Source organism: Zootoca vivipara, chromosome 10 (assembly GCF_965207765.1).
Source record: "Zootoca vivipara chromosome 10, rZooViv2.hap1.1, whole genome shotgun sequence".
NCBI lineage: Eukaryota > Metazoa > Chordata > Lepidosauria > Squamata > Lacertidae > Zootoca > Zootoca vivipara.
Genome location: NC_142593.1, coordinates 37716265 through 37735512, shown reverse-complemented (window position 1 = coordinate 37735512; position 19248 = coordinate 37716265). Strand labels below are relative to the sequence as shown.

Here is a 19248-nt window from a genome sequence, read left to right as displayed (position 1 = left end):
AAACCATGCTGAAAGGAGAGCCATAGAAAATCTCAGGAACAACCCAGACATTATAATTAAAGAGGCAGACAAGGGTGGAGCTGTCGTCATCATGAACAAAACTGATTACATCCAAGAGGCCCACAGACAACTTTCCAATACTGCCTTTTACATGAAATTGGACTCAGACCCCACACAAGCATACAAAAAAGAACTGAACAAGATTATTAAGGAGCTACCCCTACACATCCAAGAACAGATCCTCACAAACACACCAGCGGAACCTCGGCCAGGAACTTTCTATCTTCTACCCAAAATACACAAACCAGGAAACCCAGGACGCCCCATCATCTCAGGTATTGGCACCATTACAGTGGGTGTTTCCGGCTATATGGACTCTGTTCTGAAACCATATGCTATCAGTGCTCCCAGCTACGTACGTGACACCACAGATTTTCTGAAGAAAATACAATATTTGAACAATCTTCCTAACAATACTATACTAGCCACTATGGATGTGGAATCTCTATATACCAACATCCCACACAATGATGGTTTACAAGCCATAAGGAACACCATTTCAGATAAAACCACAGCGGACTTTGCTACCAAACTCTGCCACTTTGTCCTTACCCACAACCACTTCAAATTTGGTGATGACCTGTTCCTCCAGATCAGCGGCACAGCCATGGGCACCCGCATGGCCCCACAGTATGCCAACATCTTCATGGCAGATTTAGAACAACGTTTCCTTAACTCCTACCCACTCAAACCTCTCCTGTACCTGCGATACATTGACGATATTTTTATTATCTGGACACATGGACAACAGACCCTGGAAACCTTCCACCAGACATTCAATGACTTTCACCCCACCATCAACCTAACAATGAACCAATCTATGCAAGAAATACATTTTTTGGACACTACTATAAAAATACAGGATGGACGTATAGACACCACCTTATACAGAAAACCAACTGACCGACAAACATATCTACATGCTTCTAGCTACCATCCCAAACATACCAAACAATCCATCGTATACAGCCAGGCCTTACGTTACAACCGCATCTGTTCCAACTCTACAGACAGAGAATCTCACCTAAGAGATCTACAGCAAACCTTTTTAGAACTAAAATATCCACCTGATGAAGTTAAACAACAGATCAACAGAGCCAGACAGATACCTAGAGAGAACCTGCTGCAAGACAGACCCAAAAAAGAAAATAACAGAACACCACTAGTCATCACATACAGCTCCCAAGCTAAAACAGTACAACGCATCATCAGAGATCTACAGCCTCTCCTGGACAATGACCGCTCCCTTTCTCAAGCTCTGGGAGGAAGACCTTTCATTGCCTACAGACAGCCACCCAATCTTAAACAACTCCTCACCCACAATAATACAACCACCAGACTTAACATGGACACTGGTACCAGAGCCTGCAATAAACCCAGATGCCAACTTTGCTGCCACATACACCCAGACAACACCATTACTGGCCCCAACAACATCCAACATACCATCTCAGGACTATTTAATTGCTCATCCTCTAACATTGTGTATGCCATCAAATGCCAACAGTGCCCTTCAGCTCTCTATATTGGACAAACAGGCCAAACCCTACGCCAAAGGATAAATGGACATAAATCTGACATCAGGAACCAGAAGACAGAAAAACCAGTAGGAGAACACTTCAATCTCCCAGGACATTCTATACAAGATCTCAAAGTAGCTGTCTTACTACAAAAGAATTTCAGAAATAGACTGGAAAGAGAAGTTGCTGAATTGCAATTTATCACCAAGCTCAAAACCATGGAGGGACCTGGTTTGAACAGAGATATCGGGTTCTTATCTCATTATACATGATAAGCGATCTTCAGCCATCTCAACCCTTGCTTTTTCATGCAAAACCATTTGCAGTCGTTTGCGGTCATCAACAGCTATCAGTCAGTCAATCACCCATTTCCACCACCCTTCTGAGTGATCCCCCCTCCCCATCCCCACCCCTCCCCACCCCTTCTCTACATAAGTGCCTGGAAACTTCCATTTCACTGTATCTGAAGAAGTGTGCATGCACACGAAAGCTCATACCAAAATAAAAACTTAGTTGGTCTTTAAGGTGCTACTGAAGGAATTTTTTTATTTAACAAACTCCGAGTGAGAGGGGCTGGTCCCAGGTCACCCAGCGAGTTTCACGGCTTAGTGGCGAATGTGATTTGACTCAGTTTCCCCAGTTTCAGTTTGACACTCTAATCACTGCACCACACTGGTTCTTAATCACATGGACTGAAGTGACAGTCAAGACATTCAGGACTTGTTATTAAAGAACTTGGAACAGCAGTAAAGAAAATGTCCTAAATATATTTTCACTTTGGGGTAAAGGGAGAGAAAGACTAGATATAAACTATAAACTGTAAAAGGCACAACAAATCTCTTCTAGAGAATTCCAATATTACAATTTAAAATATTAATGTTTGAGCCTCTTGCAAGCTTTCTAAAATAACTCTATAGGGAAGCTAGTTTCTGCTATTATTTCTTTCCCAAAGTCATGCATTCCAACATTTATGGAAGTTAATTTTCTAGATTGAATGGGCACACAATCACAAATGAGTTCCAAAGATTTGACATCTTGTAAGCTAAGCCTTCATTTGAGACAGAGCTCAATGCCACATCCTGTAGGCCTGACTCCAAATGAAGAGGAGGAGGAGGTTTGGATTTGATATCCCGCTTTATCACTACCCTAAGGAGTCTCAAAGCAGCTAACAATCTCCTTTCCCTTCCTCCCCCACAACAAACACTCTGTGAGGTGAGTGAGGCTGAGAGACTTCAGAGAAGTGTGACTAGCCCAAGGTCACCCAGCAGCTGCATGTGGAGGGGCGGGGAAGCAGATTACAAGTCCACTGCTCTTAACCACTACACCACAGTGGCTCTTCATAACCCAGGTGACGACAGCATGAAATCCCCTCCAGGCAGAATTAGATATTGGAAAAGATGCAGGGTTGCCACCATGCCATCCAGGTCTTTCTCTCCCCTCTCCTCAGTTGCGCATGAGGAGATATTACTATTCATGTTTCCTACCCCAACAGACAGTGCCCAACCTTAGAAGCAAGTGATAATCAATAGGATTACTATAATCCGGGTGCATTTTCCTCATCACTGAGCATTCAGTTACCCCATAGATCAGGAAGCAGACTGGAGGGCCTCTTCTCCAAAGCAGAGGTCCTACAGGGATGTGCTTTAACAAGATATAAGGCGACACAGCATCAAGCATTGAACCCTAGTTTGCTCTTTATAACTAATTACAGATACGGTACACACACCAGATGCAACATGAATCAGAACAATTTATTCGGATTGCTATGCACAATTCTTTAAGTTTTCACATTGATCTTAACTGAAGAGTAGCTATATTTGGCTGTATAGGTACCATACATTTAAACCACACCCACAAGAATCCTGGGACCTGTACTGTAGTTTGTTAAGAGTGCTGGGATTTGTACCTCTGTGGGTGTAGAATACATCTCTCAGGACTCGTGTGGAGTGTCCTGAAATTAACTCACATTTCTTCCTTTGTATTTTTTATTTTTTCCAATATATTGGCTATCAAAAGAATCTCTCTCAGCTTTAGTGTATGTTCATCAAAAACCCAAAGTCGCTCCATGGGATTTGTCAGCAATGAGCCTTATTGCAACAAAAAATAGCAATTAGAGCTACATCCTTCCAATAGCAATAATAACTCTAGCCTCACAAAGGACCCTTGATGATCCCTCATTTTGAAACAAAAGTAACAGCTTTTGTGAAGCAGAAGTAATAACTTAGTGATTTATGTGCATTGAAAGAAAGGGGGAAATGGTGCAAATTCATCTTTTAGGAAGTTACCATATTATCTTTGTGTGTTGTTTTAGGCTACAAGCACTATCATATTTTAGAGATAACTCACCAGAGCTTTTCTCTGAACAAAGCAGGGGATTTGTGGCTAAACCTTGTAAAAATGCTGTTCACACTTAGTTGATCATATTCCTGCGAACGTTCCAAACTTGGAATGCTTGCATTAGGACTGAAATAAAAGTCATCGGGCCGGTCACACATTGTCAAGTAATTATTAAGTGTTTGAAGTGTTAACTTATTAGGACTGGGTGCACTACAGAGACTTCCATTATTACAGAAATAAAAATTAAAGCTGGTTAACTGTTGTGGTGAAGCAATGACATTAAAAATTCTATATAATTGTAATGAATTATTTTAAACCACAGGGTCTCCATCAGAACAGAAGCTTAATTGGAGAGTACAATAAAAAGATACACTACTATCTAAAAAGAGGCATTATTGGCTTCATCCAGTAATATCTGAATGCAGTCCAACAATATGCTAAGAACTGAACTTTTATTACCCAGTGGGTGGAATAGAATGGCTTTCTGCAATAGAACTACATAGAAACAACAGCATGAAACCTAGCTTCTCTCACCTCAGTGATGTCTCTAGTCCAACATAATGTCATGATGCCATTACAAGGCACTTGATCCAGAATCTGCAGTTAGTGCAGAATGATGCAGCTCAACTGCCAACAGGAAGGAGACCCCATTGCATTTTAGACCTCTGTTCAGAGATCTCCACTGGTTGCCTCTTTCCTACCAGGCCAAATTCAAGGTGTCACTATTAGTATTAAAAGCCTTTAACAGCTTGGAACCAATTTACTTGCAGAATTGCCTTACACCATATATGAACACACAACCACTTCATTCTGCAGAATTCACACTGATACAGGCACTACATAATACTTGTTCTGCACTTGTAAGAAATCACCTGGCATAGAATTTTTGTAAAATAAATAAATAAAAATAAACAACACTGGCAACTATGACTACACACAAAGACAGTACTGAGTGGAAAAATAACCTAAGTCAATTGCAACTGCCGCTAGGCTACTGCTACCATCACAAACTCTTTATTTACTTGAGCTATTTATGTAGTGCTCTTTAAAATATTTATCACCAGGTGGGTTACAATGCTAATTAAAACATTTTCCTATCTTACACAGTAAGATACACAATGGAACATTTAAACTTCACAAGCAAGCTGATGGTCTTGCAAATGTCAGCATCTGCACTGTCATGTTATATTTTGGTGCTTTAAATAGGTCACAGATTATTTCAGATGATGAAAAGCTTTGGAACAATTCTGTGCTATTATAATCTGTGCTGTTATAATCTAGCAAAAACATAAAATGTCTCTTTAAAGCAGATATAGACAACAATGGCGATTGCAACTTGCAGCCTTTCCACAGAACCACTGAGTGCATGCCGCAAGTGCATTTTCATGCTCCTTCATTAATGACTTCTTCATTGACAATGGTATGAGCTACCCAGAAGCAAGGGAAGGGCACCCTGGCCTCTGTCACTACTGAAAGCACAAAGGAGGATATCTTTATGCAATCCCTCCCTCCCCAGAAAACCTCCATAGCAAGGTGAATACTGTATTACCATGTCCCCAGATATTGATGAGAGAATGAGCAGATGCAGCAACACTGAGATTGTCCTACAAGAAAGAACACCATCCCAAAAGTCAGCTGCGTGGTGAATGAAAAAATGAAGGGAAGGTCACTCTGGCTGGCAAAAGGAGGAAGAGCCAGTTAGATGTAGCAACCAGCTCCTCAAGAGTATTTTGGTAGTGCAATCCCTTCAAGTGTATAATGCCAACAGGGAAACTTTGTTTGAGCAGCCAGACCTTAACCGCCAGACTACCGGTATTTATTTATTACGTTTCTACCCCTCTTTTCTGCCAAGGAGCTCAGAGCATGCAATGCCCATTTATCCTTACAACCACCCTCGTGAGGTAGGAGAGACTGAGAGAGGATGACTGGGCCCAGGATCACCCAGCAGACTTCAAGCCTGGGAGGGGGATTTAAACCATAGCTGCCAAGTTTTCCCTTTTCTCGCGAGGAAGCCTATTCAGCATAAGGGAAAATCCCTTAAAAAAAGGGATAACTTGGCAGCTATGATTTAAACCAAGATTTCCCTGGTCACAGTCCAACTACGACACCTCAGAGACTCCTAGTGCCTAACCGATAGAATATGGCAAGACTTTCTTTTTGAAAAGAACTCTGAGCATGTACGGAGCGCGCTCCAAAGCAACCACAAGCAGTAGGGCTCGAGGTCAGATTCTCCACTCCCCATGCTCTGGTGGTTTCCTTTCGGAAAGAAAAGAAGCAGCTATAGCTATAGGAGCGGGAAGCAACAGCAGCAGCAGCAGCAGGCGGCGACGGTACTTTAGATAGACCTCGCCGCCCCTCCCAGCCTGCTCTAACTACTACAGCCACCATCCCGGGAAGGAGCAGAGCTGAAGGAAAACGAGGGCGCGGGCGAAGCCGACGAGCCCTTCTCCCGCTTCCAGAGCCCCGCTTTGCCCGAGGAGACCGAGCGCTTTCTGCTGCCGTTTGTCTCCCGTCTCTTCCCGTTTGGCGCCGCGACAGCCCGCATCTCTCATAATCCCCCCCCCCGGCGGAGACTCGACAAAGCACCGCCGAGCCAACCAGGCCTCTCCGACGCCCTCCTCTCTCTCCCTCAGAGAGCGCCTCCGCAGCGGCCGGGCGCCGCCAAGAGGGGCAGAGGCAGGTAAATGGGGGCGGCCGCCGGGCGAGCGCGCGCGCGGGAGTTTCTGTCAGGCACGGCCGGGCTGAGGAGGCCTAGTCGCTGTGGTCGAGGAGACGAGCAGGCAGGCGCCACCACCTCCTCCTTCTCCTCTTCCAGCCTCCGCGTGAGGGCAGAGGGAGAAGGGGGCATAGCTGCCAAGTTTTCCCTTTTCTCACGAGGAAGCCTATTCAGCATAAGGGAATTTCCCTTTAAAAAAAGGGAGAACTTGGCAGCTATGGAAGGGGGTGTCACACGAAGGCTGCCTCTTGTGAATGTAGAATAAAGGGGCATCTCGTCTGAAGGGGGCACAGCAGCGAGGGAAGCCGTGTGGAAAGGAATGGCAGCGGCATCGCCCTTCCCCACACGACCCTCTGTCAAACAGTAGGGGCGGCAGCAGCAGGAGTAAAAATACATTGTGTGTGTGGAGAGAGAGAGAAGCTTTTCCCCACCTGTTTCGTACGAAAGGTGCTCTCCTTTTCTAAATATATTTCTTCTGAAGCGCCTTTTTTGATTTCGAGGGAGTTAACTTCAAAGCACGTTTAGAATCGCAGGCTTGTTTTCTGGAATACGTTTCAGTCATTTGAAAGCGAAAAGTGCCTTTTCTTGAAGGTCCAGCAGTTGGGCAAGGAAGCATGCTGCTTCTTTTAGGGAGGGGGGGGCACTACTTAAACTGTTAAATTCCACAGGGATTTATGACGCTTATTGTTCTTTATTTCCATTATAGACCGCTTACAACCTGAAGATTGCAAGGCAGTACAATAAATAAGAAAATACATAAAGAATAAGCATTTACATAAATACCATAGCAATATAAATAAAGTCAAGAGAGCATTACCAGGCAGTATAATGTAAGATTTCAATTATCATAACAAACATTATTCATACAACCACTCACCTAATCGCGCTCATCAACTGTTTTATACAACCAGTACAATCATTCACTACTTAAAGTATTGTCTCTGTCATCTAACCATTCATAAATAAACCACTAATGCTCAATAATATTACAACCCACATACAGGAGATCCCTGCCAAGCACACACATGTAAGATACTCTCCCCATTTCTGAAGCACTGTTGGTGGAGAATTCCTACAGCTCAATCCTAAAAGGTCCACTGAGGCTGTATCCTATACCCACTTTCTTGGGAGAAGGAAACATAGAACACAGTAGGACTTCCCTTTGAGCAGACGTCTATAGTATTGTGCTCTGTGTGTGTGCTGTGTAGTTTTATGTTAGATTTATGTACCACCTTTCAGTAGGCATGTTCACGGCACTAGCAAAATTACATCTGAGTAAGAGGATTTTTCATGATGGAAACGAATACAATGTCTGCTGCTTAAGTACAGCACACAGTTAGGCGGACTTCAATATACAGTGTTCAAGTTTTCTGTAAACATTGGCATTTTTTCATTGTATCCAAACATAGAAGAGCTAAGCATAATCTCCTCAAGCCGGACTGCAAGACATGAGTAAACTTGACTAATAAAAGAATTTCATGAACTTTTTTAAAAGGAGCAATGCACCACAAACTCTGGAGCAAATGAGAGGACACATTAAATACATGTATGTATTTAGCATGTTTTGTTTTTACTTTATAAATAACAATTGTTGGAGAAGAGTGGAGAACAGGATCAGGACCACAACACTCAGGAGGGATATTCTTTTCCCACTGTGCAATTGATTCTGATGAAAATCTTTCTAACACACTATTCCCAAGCTGCTACTGACACCAAATAAAAAGCAAATATATCAAATGCACATTCACATTTACCATACCATCTCATTTTGTCCTTGAAAGCTAAGCATCTCTTTGTGGCAGTTGAATTCCATAATGTGATTCTAGATTAACACATTATGGAATTCTTGTGGATTATGGGCCTCACCGTCTGGAGGAGGAGGATAGTTGGTATGGGAGTCTACAGAGGTTAACTAGAGGCCTGACTCTTACTGACTGTGCCAGTAAGCCTTGAAACACTGAAAAATAATGAAATTTCATTATGTAACGTTTTTGTCAATCATAGTTGACAAATTTGACAATGGGGACTAGAAATCTAACTAGTCATGGTTTAATCTAGTGTAGTACTTCAGGAAAAGCCTTGACTCAAAGCAACAGTCAGAGGGAGAACATGTTGCTGCAGAGCAAAGCCACAATTGTTCTAAACTAAAGCAACATATTTCACCTATCTGTCAGGAATACATTCCTGCAAGCAGTCCTATGGGACTGCTTGTGTGAATGAAGAATTGAAGTTTCCTTTTAGCCTTGTAATAAGGTAAAGATTTTACACTGAGTTACCTCTTCAGGTATTGAAAACTTGAACACGGTGATGATGCAGGGGATGTAGTTATGGGGCATGATGGAAATTCAGCTGCACCCTGCATCTGTTCAAGAAATCTGCATAGATAGCAGAACTATTTGTTCAAATTATTTGGACCTGTGCAAAAAACAAAACAAAAACAACCAAGAGTATGACTGTCATTAATATGACTGTTCTGTTAATGGGAATAAAACGGAGAATAAACTTTTCTTCCCTCAAATCCGTTGCAAATTCAGAGATGGAGCAGGGGAGGAAAGTGGGGAAAGAGGGCTAAACCGATTTTATAGGAACAAAGCCACTCCCACTGATTTTGGTAGCAATTCTGTGCAGAAGGTGAACACGAGGAAATGAGTGGGAGCAAAATGCAGTAACTAAAAAAAGTTAGCATAAAGTCCTCTGATAAATCACAGGATAAAAGATCATACAAGTGGGGCTGAGTAGTATGTGCATCGTGAAGAGTCAAGAAGCGATTAATAAGGATAAAACATCAGCTAATGTGGATTGACCCATAACTTTGTAAGGTAACCCCTGACCGTTAGGTCCAGTCGTGGACGACTCTGGGGTTGTTGCGCTCATCTTGCTTTACTGGCCAAGGGAGCCAGCGTACAGCTTCCAGGTCATGTGGCAGCATGACTAAGCCACTTCTGGTGAACCAGAGCAGCGCACGGAAACACTGTTTACCTTCCTGCTGGAGTGATACCTATTTATCTACTTCCACTTTGACGTGCTTTCGAACTGCTAGTTTGGCAGGAGCAGGGATCGAGCAATGGGAGCTCACCCCATCGCGGGGATTCGAACCGCCGACATTATAATCGGCAAGCCCTAGGCTCTGTGGTTTAACCATCAGAATAAAATGCAAGCTTCTCTTTCTCTGAAAGAACTGGTAAAAAAAAACACAGAATACAGAAACATAATAAAGTACGCTATTTTTATTTGATTCTAACAGAAATACAGTTCAAAGAAACAGAATTAAGATGAATATCCAAGGGCAGGGTGACATGCTTCGTTGCTGGAAGTGTCGAAAATATGTAGCTAATTCTGATTGCCTCATAAATGACCAAACTGCAGACTTGGTCTTTGAAGTAAGTAAAAAATGTATTATTTCTTCTAGGCCATTACTAAAGTATGTATTTATAATTTAGGAATGCTAGAATTAACATGTTCATAATTGCACAGTTTATATACTACTGAATTAAGAAGAACTGGGTTACGGATAAAAAATAAAAAAAATTCCTTCCAGTAGCACCTTAGAGATCAACTAAGTTTGTCATAGGTATGAGCTTTCGTGTGCATGCACACTTCTTCAGATGCAATTCTTCAGATACTGTAAGGAATTTTTTTTATTTTTTTGTTTCGACTACGTCAGACCAACACAGCTACCTACCTGTAACTGAGTTATGGATATTCACCCACTGGACAATTTAAACTATTTGTTTATCAAATGAAGCTTTATTGGTATTTTTAGTATTCTGAAGTACTCTTTCATATTTGTATTGTATTGTATTGTATTGTAGATGTCATATATGCCCAGTGCAGAAAACAGGGAAGTAAATCACAATACTGGTTTCGTGCTCTTGTACTGGATCTGCTAACCTAAAATTAACTTGCTAACCTAAAATTTTAGGGGAAAAAAAAAGATATCCACAATGCTAAATTACCTAATCTGTACGATTTATAAGGATAGTTTAGAGAGATTCACCACTGCACAGGGAGCACAACAAGGGCTTGCAAGGTTAAACTTCTGAAAAGTATAAATAAGCTTAAGCTTGCAATAACTGTTTTGTCTGCACAGGAAGATGAACAAAGGATTGGTAGGCACTAGCATTCTTACATTATTTTACAGCGGAGTCAGAATAAGAATTTGTCTGGCACAGACCTTTTAGGTGATGGGGTCCTTTTCACTGTGATAAAATAATTTCAGCAACTATTATTGTTATTGCTATTGGTAACCCAGAGAAATGTATGCACACTTAAATCCTATTGAAATCAATGTAAATTAATAACATGGGTTTCTTTTGAATGCACCTATTCTCTTTAACAGTGCTGTTTTCTGTTCAGTTGCTTTCACAATTACTTAGAAGTGCTATGGAAATCCGTCAGATTAGTTTACAAATCATTGTGGCATTGGTCCATTGCTCAAGCCCGCTTCCTCTACAGCTTCTCATTTTCAACCCATTAAAGAATCTCAGATAGGGGAACTAGGAAAGAGGCCTTGGAGAGCTGATACTAAATTGAATGGGCAGGCCTGGGCTCGATGGACCGATGGTCTGAGACCAGGCATCCCCAATGTTTTGGGACTACAACTCCCATCATCCCTAGCTAACAGGACCAGCGGTCAGGGATGATGGGAACTGTAGTCCCAAAACATCTGGAGGGCTGCGTTTGGAGGTGCCATGTCTGAGACAGTTTCAGATAGTTTCGTAAATTGTTGTTGTTGTTTTTTAATACTTTATTATTTAAAATAGTACAGAACATAACATATGTATGATACAGGTACAACGTTAATTTTCCTTTCATCGAGTCATTTACAGAAAAAATACGAAAAAAAATACATAACTCAAAATAAACTCTTCTTCGCAATGTGAATAATATACCATCCTTGTATTTTTTCCTAATTCTTCCCTCTTAGATACTTCCCGTCCTTCTAATAATACAATAACAATTTCTTTATTTTCGCGGGCCTTCAATGTAATTTTCTTCCTTTTTTCTTTTTTCCTTGGTTTTTCCTGATCTCACTTTCCCCCCCGTAAATTGTTAATATATCATCATAATTCACTAGCTAAGAAAATCATTTTCATTAAAAAATGGGAAGTTAAGTCTTGGCTTAAAAAAAAACAAAATACAAAATGCATTTGTGCAATTGCTGTCATTTTGCAGCATCAGTTAATTATCAAGCACTGGTTTCCACTAGCTCCCTGCTGATGTCTTTTATAATGCTGGTTCAGAGAAAAGAGCAAAGTAAAAGTGCACCATGCTGATTCTTCATCCGCAATGTAATGCTGTGTTTGCCAGGAGAGAAAATAACATCATTTTTTTTCAGTTTTGTAGGTCTAACATAAACATAGACTATTGGGAGCAGATTTATTCTTAACATAGATTATTAAACTGGATGATACATACAGAAACAGAAATTCACATTATTTTCCTTTCCTTATATAGCAACCCTTAAAAAATTTCCACCTCTTAATGATTTGAAATAATCTGTAAGGAGAATCTGGGAGGTGTTTTTGTATCTGCTTCTAGCTTAACTGTAGTGTCTCCCACACATTCTTCAGATGTTACAGCATGACTCAGCATAACAGGGCTAGGAAAGCAACCCAAGGCACTATGTGCGATCACATGGTTAATAACGACAAACAGATGTCAAAAGTTTTGCATCTGTCCTACCTTGCAACCCAGTGCAAGAACGGGAAATATGTGGCTTGTGAATTATCTGTACTTTTCACAGCTTTTTATGTGAGTAGCGGGATCTTTTTAGGATTCCAGTTTTGACAGTGTCAAAAGCCATCTATTTCTCTCATTTGACCAGTTTCAGCTAAGAAATAAGCCTTCAAATTCATCAATCTTCTGCAGTCAAAAGGACAGGTCTGCTTCCTACACTTGTTATAACCAAAGCTTTGTGCATTGCACAATTTGTGCCACAATATGTTATCAGACATAAAATTCAGTACCTCAAGTTTCTCAGGCTTAGTCTTTTTTAAAAGCAAGTGATTGGCCCTCATGACAGTGAAGATATGCTTGAAAGTGTGAAGGAGCATCTGGCGAAATCTCAGAAGCTTTCTGAAAGCAGCTGATGGGTGGGGGAGGTGGTTTTATTGGTCTGCATATTATTTTGTAGTACATATGTTTTTTAATATAGAGTGTACATAACACTTAGGTCCCTCCATCTCCTTCCAGTCATCTGACTGGCCACAAAAGCACCAGGCTATGATGCAGCAGTCCCTCTAAAAGCACCAAACTATAATAATGTGTCTTAAAAGTGTTTATTCATAAGGGTGAGATTGTTTTACACAATATTATATTCAACTATCAATGTTTTTAATGTTTTCAGTACCATTCAACTTTTATGTTACATTAGAAGGATTTTTCTTAGCAATTCTCAAACATCTCCTGCTGGATGGGTTATAGATATCTGATATCTCACAAGCTGATTCACTGTGACTTTTTTCAAATTAAAAACAAAAGTGGAAGTGTACCTTGATATGGCTGTGGAGGAGAAGAGGCTCAGTAAGACATTATGTCCAGAAAATGCATACACCTACACATATGCACACATCCCTCCAAAGAAAGTACAGTACCCTATAATTTATCTGCATATTCTGTCACTTGCTGGGTAAACTATGCCTGCAGTAGTAAGCTTAGAGGAAACTGCTTCCCCCCCCTTCCACACACACACACGAAGTGCTTGCTGCCTTTGCTGCATGGTCTACTTGCTGTCCAAACTAGAGCAAGCATGCACTGCAGAGGGCAGGGTTAGAAACTGAGACTGCCAAGGTTTTAAAATTGGATTGTTAAGAATATAAGGCTTTATGGACGTGCATGAACAAGTACTAAACAATAAAAACCAAGAGGGAGTGGAGGGAAGTCAACTAGAATTATGGCTTAAAAATTGTTTATGATATTTTCTTTTTTTTCTTTATACATTATTGTTATTTTTATGCATTGTTGTTATTTCTATCTTTTTTGTTATCTTGGAAAATTAATAAAATGTTATAGAAAAAAGAAAAGAAAGAAAGTAGTCTGCCATCAGGACTACCTGATATGCACATGTCGATCTGCTTTGCAGAGAGAGGGGTGTGTATGGACTTTTAAAAGAATGTTTATTTGTCCATTGCACCTTGCTTGTCTGACGAGGAGTCTATATACATTAAGAGGGTGTGAAGAGGAAAAGAAGCTGAGGTCCAGTGAACAGATCACAGTGCATTCAAGTTGGGTTTCAAAGAAAATGCACACATCTCTAAATATGTATCCAACCATGCATCCTATAAATTAATATATATTCCACTTGCTAGAAGGGTAAAGAGGGGGGTCTTTTCTCACTTTTGCAGAAGTCTGGATAAGATAAGAAACAGCAGGGCAGAGTCATTGTGAGTCAGGTGGAACAATATCTGCATTTATGTCAAGTCTTCTGTGTTTTTCAAAGGGTTTGCAAGATGTGGCTTCCTCTCACTGTCCCTGCAGTTTGGACAAGAGAAGAAACAGCAGGAGAGAGTCCACTGATTTCTTTCCTTCTCACTGCAGGACAAATCAGATATCTCTCCCAGAAACAGTCTGCAAATGATAGAAGATTTGGTGTTCAGTGGGAAAGAAGGAAGGTTGATAGCAAAGGCTATCAGGGGCTGGTTAATAAGCCAGATTGAGGTTTGTGGACATGTATGAAACTCGACTCAGTTTGGACATTTGACCGTCAGTAAAGTTTTGGTCACACTACCAGTCAAATATTTTAAACCATGAGCTTCATTAGAACAAGAAAAAAGATACTGTACTTTAATTGCCTGCAGGTTTCATGCTTTTGATAATAACAAAAAACAAATCCGTTACATTGTAATGTTTCTCAGTAACAGTTATATATAATGACTTATTGTAACTTTTAATAGATTTAAGTAAGGTGAATAAATGTGAATAATTTACCGAACATCTAGATTCTAGAACACCAGGGTCAAGCACCTGACAAGCCATGTTGACAATTCATTTCTGACTGCATTTATGTAGCAATGGAGCCAGACATCTTTTTTTCATGCATTGCCCCTGTGAGGTGCAAAATATCTCCATATACCATACCCAATGGAGGCATGCAGCCCAATTTCAAGCTTCTGTTCTTTGTAGCTGCTCTAAGTAACTAACACTCTAAATTGATTTTGTGTGGCAGGGTGGTATTGTTTTTGTTTGTTACCATGGTATTTTGTGTTTTTATATTATAAAACAACCTGTGATCCTCTGATGAAGGGCAATATAGAAATTTAATACATAAAATAAATCATAAAATAAACCTGTAAAGAAGAAGAGATTAAAGTGCAACCACACCACCTTGAAAACTTGTTGTAAGTGCCTTACACACAGAGAGAGAGAAACAGATTCGAGGGACATACTTTACACCCAAACTGGCATGGATCAGATTGCACCCAATCTGTCCATTATTAAGATCCTGGAGGGCTTCTGCAAACCAGAGCAAACATTACTGTGCCAGATGGACAAATAGTCTAACCTAGTATAAGGCACCTGTGTTCCTATTATCATTTACTCACATTCATTTGGGTTAAGTTAGGGCTGAGCCTTTTTTGGTAAACATCATAACTAAACAGGGATTCCCATCACATCAAGACACAATATGAGCTCCATTCCTCCCCTTCACCAGTCTTTTCAAGCCACTTATTTATATCACTGGTAAGAAAGAAACTGGAGATTAAGCAAATAATACAGAGTGTGGAAGCTTTTTTCTTCTGCTGAATATTTTAGGACTTACACTTGAGACAGGGCTTAGCTGCACCCTAAAATTTCATTTTCATATGCTGCAGTGAATTCAGTCTTGGGAGTGCAACTGTTGGCACTAAATTGTGATTATTTAGAGTGCACTTGATAAAGCTTTTAGTAGCATTTAAATGTCATACTGCAGTATAGCCATAAGATAAATTAAAATATTTTTAATTACGTTCCTTGTTTTTTCCTACTTTCTTTTTGTTACTGCCATAGTAAAATAAAACATATATTTTAAAGCCAAGTATTCTTCACAATAAATTGTTTTCAGTATAAAAATTTGCCCCGCTCAAAGAACAGTTATTAAAATTGGATAAGTTTTCATTTGGAAAACAACAACAACAACAACAAATTAAGGGGGGAAATGGAATTTAAAGTACCAACAATGTGAACTGATTTCCCGCCCCCGCCGCAGTGATTGTACAAATGTTATTCAACAAGTCGGTTTTCTCATAATTAAACAAGACCCTGTTCAATTAAATTGTGTTAGTTTTAAACATATATTTTTTCTTATTCTTGCAACCCTTTATAGTTTAGAAACTAGTACCATTATCTATAAACTAGTTAAGACTGATTAAACTGAAATACGTCGGCTTGGTTTTTTTCTCTTTTAGCCTGCAGGCGCTGACTTCTGCAGGGTGCCAGAAGGCTAAAAGGGGGAAAAACCGAGCCGATGCTTGACAGGAGCAACGCACACACCCTCACTCGCTCGGTGCAGGCCCGCTCGCTCAGTGTGCTGCCTGCCAGAGGATCCGCCTTCCAGCTGCTCCCCGCCTCCTCCAGCCCTAAGAAAAGCTCAATTCTGGGAATTGGGGGGGGGGGCTGTTGGAGGATCTTGCTTCAGGTGGCCCTGACCCTAAACCTTTTAATCTTCTCACGAAATGCTGTATTTATTTGTAACAATTTATTGGCTATTTTCTGTTTACACATTGCACAATGCATATTTTCAAGAAAGAAAATGGCACCATTTATTTAAATAATTATACAACTTGCTTTTATCCACCATTGTGTCCAAAATGTATAGTGTATTCTTGGAAAACCATAGTGTCTTATAATACTGATTGCATAAATACCATCATGTATTTATGAAATTTCATAATGGATATATTAATAAAGATTTAACAATAATCTGTCAGGAAAGAATCCAACCACAAGATTTGAAACAATTTCCTAAACTGGATTTCCGGCCACCGCCAGCGCTGATCGGTGGGGTTCGCCTCGAGCTCCGAGGCAACCCGGCTTTGCGAGGGGGGGGGGAAGGCGAGATAGCGACTCACCTCCCCAAAAGAGCCTCAGGTAGGGCTTCCTGAGGACGAATTAGCTCAGCAGCGTCCTGATCCGCGACTCCTCAACTCCCCGGTAAGCCTTAGAGCTCCGGTGAGAGCTGGAGTGGTAGTCGCCGGGGGCCATTTTGAGAGCGATCGTCACCCTCGCGAAGTGAAGCTACGTGCCGGCAGCGGAGAGCGGTGGATTCCTTCCCTTTTCTTAAACCAAAGAAGTTGGGACCCGTGAGTAAATTATTTAAAACTATTGAAATTGAATCGATTTGGACACGGATTTGGACACGGAGGAGGGGTAAAAGGGAAGTCGACCTCCTCTATTGAGAGACTGTTGAAACAGTAACCTAATCCCTGCCGGGAAGGTGAAAAAAACCATTTAATTTGCTACCAATTGGACTTAAAAGCTCTCTCCCTGAAGCGGGGTTGGGGAGTGAAGAGTAAAGTTTAAATTAAATCCCCTGCAAGTTAAAGAATTGATTTTAAAGGAAGTCCCTGAAGAAGCCCGTTCTGGGTCCCTGGAGGGACTGGCGAATGGATCATAGAAATTAAGTGAGGATTATGGATTTTATTTAATTTGGCTTGGATTGGATTTAAAAAAAGCAAAGAACTTTAATCATGGAGTGAAATTAAAAGAGGAAAGATTTCCAGACTGGGTTCAAAATGGAGAACTAAATTTCTAAACAACATCCCTGCCATTTCCGGCTCTGCACTTGGCTGTTTTCCCACGGGATGGAAAGTGATAAGATGGCTGTAGTCTCAACATCCAACAAAGAGGGACTCTGGCAAAGGATTTCTATGATACTCCTGGACATTAAAAATGAACTGAATGAGCAAAATCAAATTTTAAGGAATATTTTGGACAATAGACATGGAGAGGCGTCAGAGGACCAAGAGGAACATTTGTCAACAGACAGGAAAATAGAGCAGCAGATTCCTATGCATATTGAAGAAGAGGAGGAAGATGAGAAAAATGCCCCACAAGTGAGAGATGTGGGGCAGAGAAAGGACATGCTACAAGAACCACTCAAGGAAAAAACAGGATGGGCCTTTGTACTTCCAGTGAGAGGGGGAGTACAGGGCATATTTGAGGGAAATTTTAAAAAGGCTAAACGATGTTGGGAGGTAAATAGAGGGAGGGAGAAACAGAAGGAGTGGTACAAAAAAGTTGGAAAGAGGATATGGGAAAGGGTGGGAATGGGGTAGAAGAATTCTATGAGGAATTAATGGACTGATGATATGGAAGACCCAATACTGGCTTAAATTACGGAATTCGCTGAAATCTCCAGAGAATCTGGAATTGGTGGAAGGAGGGATGGAGTTGCTATTGTTATAAATGTATTATGTATCATGATATAAGAGATAATAATTGAAGGATGATTCATTGTTAGCAAAAAATAAAGGTGAGGGAAAGTTATGGATTATATATTGAAAGGTAAATAGAAATATCAGATTGGAATTAATGGATAAATGGAGAGAAAAGTAGAATTGAAATATGAGATACCATGTATATTGAATACTGTTAATCTAGTTATTATAATGGACCCAATATGGGGAGAATCGGGGAAGTCCTATAACGAAGTTATGAAAAAAGATTTGATTGCTAGATTTTTATTTTTATTTTTTTGCTTGTCTTTCTTTTTCTTTTTTTCTTTTTTTTCTTGCTTTGCTTTGTATGTATGGTATTTTGTTTTTGTCTTGTTTTTTGTATTTTTGGTATGTTTGGTTGCTTGAGAAAATTATTAATAAATATACTTTTTTAAAAAAGAAACAATTTCCTAAACTTATTCACTATATGCTTGAGAAAATCCTCATTTTCTAAGATGGTTTGTAGGTGAATTAGGAGACATCAGCTGTGTTCCATCATCTTTGCAACTAGGCCATTACAGGAGAAACCATCTCTAGGCAGCAGTCCCATCTTGCTGGCCTGTCTCTTTATTGCAGAATTAACAATACATGTTTTAAAACTATCAAATACTTATTGTATTTTCGGGCAAGCCCTCAAAAGGTAACTAATAATAAAAATGTCAAAAGTGCATACTTGTATTTCATGACTTAATTGTAAAACACTGAAATGCACCCTGCATCATAGTTGGAGAATGAGAAGCAAAGGTGCTAGGTACAGACCACTTGTTCAACCTGGTTGAAAGGGAAACAGGTTGATGGGGCACTAATTAGAAGGAGAGCTGGCATGAAGGACACATTTGCCTGAAGGCAAGGAAGGAATAAAGAATGCGGGAAATGGCACTGGAAGTGGAAATATCAATGAAAGGTATTTAAAAATAGAGAGTAAGTCAGAATGTTATTAATATATTGAATCTTAATTCAACAGGAACCTCACTCTTCTACTGCCTCTCAGGATATCTGTAATGTATGGCACATGAACATAGAAGCACTTCCAGATTGGGTGACTCGTATAATAGAAAATGTATGTTCAGTTTACTTATCTCGCATTACTTTTTTATATTCTATGCAATATTCTATAGAACGTAAACAATATCTAGGTCTTTATAATGGGCCTTAGAAGTACAGTTATATCATTACATATTTTATAGTTATTTAAGTA

At 40.2% G+C, this 19248-nt stretch overlaps 1 protein-coding gene across 5 annotated transcripts in view; it reads left to right on the top strand.

The window, feature by feature from the left end:
* The first annotated feature begins 3580 nt into the window (after window positions 1-3580).
* Window positions 3581-19248, top strand: part of RNF180 (ring finger protein 180) — a 55971-nt gene continuing 40303 nt past the window's right edge. For 3 of the 5 annotated variants that reach the window (XR_015946164.1, XM_035100895.3, XM_088653010.1), the window contains exons 1-3: window positions 3581-6597; window positions 9878-10013; window positions 19015-19110. Coding sequence is in view for 4 of the 5 variants with exons in the window: in XM_035100895.3 (XP_034956786.2) it covers window positions 9906-10013; window positions 19015-19110 (204 nt within the window). In the remaining variant the exon portion in view is untranslated. Of the gene's footprint in view, window positions 6598-7339; window positions 8180-9877; window positions 10014-19014; window positions 19111-19248 lie in introns of all 5 variants that reach the window. The other 2 variants (XM_088653009.1, XM_088653008.1) reach the window with 1 other exon arrangement.